The sequence below is a fragment of the Penaeus vannamei genome, chromosome 29 (genome assembly GCF_042767895.1).
Source record: "Penaeus vannamei isolate JL-2024 chromosome 29, ASM4276789v1, whole genome shotgun sequence".
NCBI lineage: Eukaryota > Metazoa > Arthropoda > Malacostraca > Decapoda > Penaeidae > Penaeus > Penaeus vannamei.
Genome location: NC_091577.1, coordinates 20,676,334 through 20,683,833, shown reverse-complemented (window position 1 = coordinate 20,683,833; position 7,500 = coordinate 20,676,334). Strand labels below are relative to the sequence as shown.

Below are 7,500 nucleotides of genomic sequence, written 5' to 3'. Positions count from 1 at the left end.
TCACTTCCGCCAAGGTCCTGTTTGCGAAAAAGAGGCGATTTTAATGTAATTCTGCAAGTATGAATATCATTATCATCATTATTGTTGTTGTTCTTATCATCTTGTTATTGTTATTGTTATTTTTCATATTCTTATTGTTATTTTTCATATTATTATTGTTATTATTATTATCATTATTATTATTATTATCTTTATTGTTATTATTAGCATCATTATATTTATTGTCATTGTTATTATTGTTGTTATTGTTATTGTCATTATTGTTGCAACAATAGTGATAATAACTATAGTAATTACTGTTGTTATTATCTTTGTCATTACCATTATTTTTATCACCATTATTGTTATTATCATCATCATAATCATCATCATTATTATCATCATTATCATTATTATGGTTGGTTATAGTTTTGTTATCATCTTCATTATTTTTTCTTGATGATTATAGTCATTATTTATGTTACTATTATTGTTGTTATTATTTTATTATTATTATTATCAATATTGTTTACATTATCATTATCAATATGATAATAATAAAAATAATGATAATAATAATAATAATAATAATAATAATAATAATAATAATGATAATATTATTATATCTATTATTATTATATTTATCATTATATCTATTATTATCATTATTATTATTATTATTATCATCATTATTATCATTATCATTATTATTAGTAGTAGTAAAGTAGTAGCAGTAGCATCACCTTTTTCATGATCATCAATAGTATTATCATTATTATTATTATTGTTATTATCATCATCATCATCTTTGCTATCATTATTATTATTGATATACTTACTATCATTATTATTTTTTATCATCACCATCACCATCATATAATTATTATTGTTATTATGATTATTGTTATCATTATTATCATTATTATTATCATTACTATTGTCGTTATCATTACATTGTCATCATTCGGATATTCATCATTTCCATAATAAAATCAACTATAAAGATCAAGAAATTGATGAAAAGGAGCATAAAGATAAAGATAATGATGCCGATAATTACAATAATTACAATAAAGATGATCATGATGACAATGATAACTATAGTGACCCTCATTTACCCTGTTAATGATAATGAAAGTGATAGTTATCATGGCAATTATAATGATTGTAAAATAACAACAATGATATAGACAATAACCATAGCAACATCAACAACAATAATAGAGGCAATGATAATGGTGATGATGATGATAATTATAATGAAAACCTCTGTAACAGCTAACAATAATGATAATGATTATTACTGTACAGACAAACTGACAGACAGAGAGACAGACACACATCCGGAGGAATAGATAAACAGAAAGACAAGCCAATCAGATACAGACACACATGCACACGCACAAGCGACCAGCAGACATAGAGATAAAAAATACAGACAGAGAGACAGACAGACACAGAGGCATATAAACACGCACAAACGACCAGCAAACAGACATAGAGATAAAACAAAACATACAAACAGACAGGCAGACACAGAGACACATACATACGCGCAAACGACCAGCAGACAGACATAGAGATAAACAAAACAGACAGACAAAGAGACCGTCAGATAGAAGGGGACACTAACTCAAAGACAAATACTCAGAGACGTAGACAGATAAGTAAGAGATAATCATAGTCTAACTAAAAGACAAGAAGGAAACCAAGAGAAAAGACCAAAAGATAAACAAAAAGGACTAGACAAAAAGAGAGAGACGAACAGAAAGGCTGTCAGAGAACCCATCCGAAAGACAATCACAAAGACAGAGAAACCAGCAGACACACACAGACAGATCGACTAACAGATGGACAGAAAGACCAACGGAGAAACAGAAAGACCAAGAAACAGACAGAGAGAGAAAGCAACAGACGGACAGAGAAAGCAACAGAAAGACAGAGAGGGAGAGAGCAACAGACAAAAAAAAAAAAAAAAACAAAAAAAACAAGAGAGACAGAGAAAGCAACAGACAGACAAAGATAAAAAGCAACAGACATAGAGAGAGAGAGAGAAAGCAACAGACAGACAAAGAGAAAAAGCAACAGACAGACAGAGAGAGAAAGCAACAGACAGATAGAGAGAAAAAGTAACAGACAGACAGAGAGAGAAAGCAACAAACATAGAGAGAGAGAGAGAAAGCAACAGACAGGCAAAGAGAGAAAGCAACAGACAGACACAAAGAAGAAGAGACAGACAGAGAGAGAGAGCAACAGACAGACACAAAGAACAAGAGACAGACAGAGAGAGAAAGCAACAGACAGAAAGACCAGCAGACAATCCGGACAACAGAGGAATTCTATCAATAGAGGTCTTGTGATCCGTCCCTCTGCCTTTCCCCGCCTTTCTCATCTTTTACGACCTCTTGGGGATCCTATTCTGCGTCGCGAGGGCTGTAAGGAGGAAGGATATGATGTCCTATAATGCCTCAGGATGTCTTATGAGGCGCTGGATGCCTCGTCAAAGGATAAAGGAATGGCTGGGTTGAGGGTCGCTGAGTGGTCTTCTTCTTATGTTTGCGTGGGATTTGAGGGGTGGGGTGGGGTACTTATGGGGGTATTGTGTATATGTGCACACACACACACACACACACACTATTTACACTATTTAACTTTTAAATGAGTTAAATGGATAACCCGCGCAAATAACAATAATAATAAGAAAAAAATAAACAGAATAAAAACGACAAATAAATAGATAAATAAACACAAAAATGCAATTGAAAAGTGCATATCTGCATATCTTTCCCTCCCCCGATTCAGAACAGCAGTCGTGGTCACCCTGGCGAGCGTGATCTCCGTCCTGATTGGCCAGAGCATCAGGGCGTCAGAAGCAAGCTCGGACGCCACGCCAGCCAATCACAGCCTCACGATCCTCATGGCTTTGCCGTGGCCGCGCAGAGGTGAGTGGGAAAGGGAGTTACCATTTGTTTTTATCAATTCATTCGTTCACGTATGTGTGTATTTATTTAATTAGGTGTTAATCCATGTATTTAGTTATTTAGTTATTAGTCAATTTATTTAATTGGTTATTTATTTAGTTATTAATCCATTCATTTAGTTATTTAGTTAGTTATTAATCCATTCATTTAGTTATTTATCTATTTATTAATCCATTTCCTTAGCTAATTATTTAGTTAGGTATTATATAATTCATTCATCTATTTAGTTAGTTATCAATTCATTTATTTACTTGGTTATTTTTTTTACTTACTTATCCTTCCATTTATTTACTTACTTGTTTAGTTATTTATTAATCAATTTAATTATTGATTCATATAGTTTATACATACATTTATTTACCCAATTATTATGTCCTTTATTTGTTGTTCTCAATTATTTTGTTAGATATTTGTTTTCGTCTTTCTTCAGGGTTTCCAACATCCATGAAAGAGATAAAAAAACTGAAGTGAGCTTTACTTTCACGAGTCAAGGAAGTGCTTCAATTCAGGGGGGAAAATCAGGGAATTAACTAGCCCTAAAAAGAGAAAATTGTCTGTCTGTTGTATTTCTCTCTCACACTCAAGCGTTCTTTACTACCAGGTCTGTTTTTTGGTAGACTCTTGTACAGAGGTATGAATGAGAATGAATATCTTCACTATACATGAGATGTATTTGACCGATTTCGATATATCCGTCAGAAATTAATTCTCAATCATACCTTTCTACATTTGTCAATACGAATACGATTCACCGACTTTTTCAAATTGCATTTTTTATCACAAAATATGTATATACAGATAAGTCGATGGATAAATGTATATCGACCAAATAGACATAATGTGCACGTTTCTGTGTATAAATGCATCTATATTGGTAGAAAACCCCACAATGCAGAAACTAGATTTATTGAAGTAAGTTTGCGCATTGTGGGTTGTTCTACCATAGTATCAACGCGGTGTTTTTCTAATCACATATTATTTGACTATCCATTGGGTCGAGCCTCTCGGAAACTAAACAAACCGACAGACAGATATAACAACATAAACAGATAGATAAAAACAACAACGTATTTTAGCCTATCAGGTCTAAGTAACCGGATATAAATAGATAGATCCACAAACCCCATCTTTTAGTCCATCCCAGAGACCTCCATTTCGACCCCTCAGCCTTACCCCTCAGAGGTGGCACAGCTCATTGGTAGAGCGCTGGCTTGGCACTCGCAAGGTCCTGGGTTCGCGCCCGGCTGCCCCTCCCAGTCGACTCAGCTGTGAATGAGCACTGGTATGCCGTCGTCAGCATGTTGGGGTCAAAATAGGGGCGGAAAGGAACTGGCCGCCCTACCACATCCTCCCGCGGCTTAATAAACATGCTTCTCTGCAAGCACGTTCCTTACGTCCAGATGGATATGGAAGGAATTCATGGTGAACAGATTGCAGCAGGAACAACGAAGGGAAGGGCAAGAAAACACACGAATATGCCCTGACGAAGCAATAGTGAAAAGGCCTTCGGCATATTCGTGTGTTTTCTTGCCCTTCCCTTCGTTGTTCCTGTTGCATGGATATGGAACCAACTTTGAACTTTGACCTAGATAGATATGGGACCAATTTTGAACTCTGACCTTTGACCCTCCCCTAATCTCCCCCTCCAGACAGCCCCTGGTACGTCCGCCGGTGGGAACGCAGTCAGACGATGACCCCGGATGACCCCCACAAGAGGAAATTCGACCCCAATGACCCCACGGATCCGGACGACCCCGAGGGACCGGAATGGACTAGCCCGGACATGTCGACCTTCGGGAATAACGACACTTGGAATTGGAATCGCAGGCCGTCGGAACTGCCGCACTGGTCGCCGCTGGATGTGAGGTGAGTGGATGGGTGGATGAAGGTGGATGAGAGGTGGATGAAGGTGGATGGACGGGTGGATGTGTATGGTTGAGGACGGTAGGAAGGAATTGCCGCTCTGGACGTCGGTGGATGTGAGATGGGTGGATAAAAGTGGATGGACGGGTGGATGTGTACGGTTGAGGACGATGGAAAGGAATTGCCACTCTGGACGCCGGTGGATGTGAGGTGGGTGGATGAGAGGTGGATGGAGGTGGATGGACGGGTGGATGTGTATGGTTGAGGACGGTGGGAAGGAATTGCCACTCTGGACGCCAGTGGATGTGATGTGAGTGGATGAGAGGTGGATGAAAGTGGATGTGAGGTGAGTGAACGGATGGATGAATGGGGGGAGCAGATGTGTATGGGTGAGGAAGGAAGGAATTGTCGCTCTTACAAACACATCCTTCCAACCCTCCAACCCATCCTCGAGAATCTTGCATAACACCAAGTCCACCCCCCCCCACAGCGACTCCTTAGCAGCGGGTTCCTCACAGCAAGCCAAGGCCGCCAAAATAGAGGACGAGTTGGCCAAACGCAACCTGACCCTGGCCCACGGTTCAGCCTCCTACAAGCACCAGCAAGCCTTCAGGAAGACCCACCCGCTGGCGACCAAGATGGCGAAGCAGGGGTACCTCATGGACGAGGCCACGGCAGCTTTTAAGTCGAGGTATTTTGCTCTAAGAAAATGATCTTAGTTGGATTTTTTTTGTATTTTAGTGTGATTTTTTTTCTTTTTTGGTTTTGGGGGGATTTATTTTTCTTAGTTTTATTATTATTTTTAAATTTCTTTTTATCTTAAGGATTTTTCTTCCTTATTTGATTATTTTTGTTTTGTTTTGGGGGATTTTTTTTTTTTTTTGGTATTGTCTGCTGTATGATTTTTATTTTGATTCTTAGAGTTTTGGTTCCAATCTTTTCTCCTGACTACTGTCTTTCACCAACATAATAGACACTCATTTTAAGCATTTATCAAAAGGAATCATAATGAATATATAATGATAATCTGAATGATATTAAGTACAAATTACCAATGGCAATAAAGAATATAAAATCTAATAATCGAAACATTAAGCACCGTTTTGAAAGAACCAAGATAAACGACTCGAACCTTGCAAAAGAAACGACGAAGGGAAGAACAAGAAAAAAAACAATAAACTGAACTTTCTCGTTCTTCCCTTTTCCTTCTTCCTTTTGCAATTCGTCCGACATGACTTCCACACGACTCTCACCCTTACGCTCACCCTCCCTTAGGCTCAACATGACCCGAGAAACGACCACGTTCGACTCCCAGTGGGTTGGCGACCTGTCCGAGTCTCCTTACTGCGACCAGACGCTCCTACGCCCGCAGCCGACCCCCTGTGACCCGGACTACCCGTACAGGTCAGCCGACGGGACCTGCAACAACCTGAAGAACCCTACGTGGGGGGCGGCCTTCACCCAGTTCCGACGGGCGATGCCTCCGGACTACGGGGACGGTAAGAGGGGGTCCTTCTTGGGTGGGGACGGTGGGGGGGAGGGGGGGAGTGCCATCTTGATCCCGAAGGAAGGATTGAAAACATTCGGGAACCTAAGATATGTGCTATCTGTGGACTCGGGGAGAAGCAAAGGAGGCAGAAGGGGTACAGGGCAGGGGCATATGCATCCCAAATTGGATAAAAAAAAAAAAAAAAAAATCGGAAACTGTACTAAAATATCTGCTCTCTCCAAGTCCTCCTGGGGGGGTATCATTTTGATCCTAAACGAATGATAAGTAAATCCAAACGCTTGTCTAAAATATCCGATTAAGATGTTAAAATATTCAAAACGTAAAAAAATCTATCAGTAAATAAAGCCTCTTGTAAATAAATAGATAACAATAAATATTATATTAAGAATCAAAGCATGCATATTATGCTTTGGAGGAACGGGGTTTCATTCAGATCCCAAACGAATAATTTGAAAGTCAGAAAACAGCAACGAAAGATATTCTCTTTACACAAGAAAAGAAAAGAAAGAAAAAAATACAGGTATCTTAAAATTTCTGTACCATATGGGTCCAGAACGAATTTTGAGAAAATGGACACTATCAAAATCGCCATTCCTTTTGCACTTAAAAAGGGAAAAAGGGAGTTATCTTCAAGTTTTACATATGGGGATTCTATTATTCTGATTCCACGTGAATGATAAAAACATCCGGGAACTCCTAAAATACCTACTCTTTTTACAGTTAACGGAAAGAGGAGGCGCTATCTGAAACTTTCTTTGAACTGGGATGTGCCATTCTAAAATAAGACAAACCAAAAATCCGGTAATTTCTTAAAAAAAAAGAGAGAAAGAAATATACTCAGAGGAAAGAAGGAGTTATCTCAATCTTTCTTTCAAACGTGACTGAACCACTTTGACTTAAGGTAAATACTCCAAAAATCCGGGAAATTCTACAGCGTAAATCAAAATTTCGGAAAGCTTACCCGCAAATCCGTGTTTATGGAGTACGCGAGGATACGACACTTACACCTGAATAAAGTCACGTGATTTTAGCATATAAAATAGCTATTTATTTATAAGAAACAATCGGATTAATAATTCAGAAATCTGATAAAAGGACATAAAAATCTGAAAAAAAAACGTGAAAATGAAATGCGGGAATCGATTATTATAGATTTCGTTCAAAAGT

At 38.1% G+C, this 7,500-nt stretch overlaps 1 protein-coding gene across 1 annotated transcript in view; it reads left to right on the top strand.

The window, feature by feature from the left end:
- The window catches only part of LOC113800350 (salivary peroxidase/catechol oxidase-like), a 26,840-nt gene that overhangs the window by 5,311 nt on the left and 14,029 nt on the right, over positions 1 to 7,500 (top strand). Inside the window, exons 2-5 of the mRNA XM_070142372.1 lie at positions 2,782 to 2,921; positions 4,610 to 4,826; positions 5,314 to 5,514; positions 6,099 to 6,322. Of these exons, the coding sequence (XP_069998473.1) occupies positions 2,782 to 2,921; positions 4,610 to 4,826; positions 5,314 to 5,514; positions 6,099 to 6,322 (782 nt within the window). The remainder of the gene's footprint in view (positions 1 to 2,781; positions 2,922 to 4,609; positions 4,827 to 5,313; positions 5,515 to 6,098; positions 6,323 to 7,500) is intronic.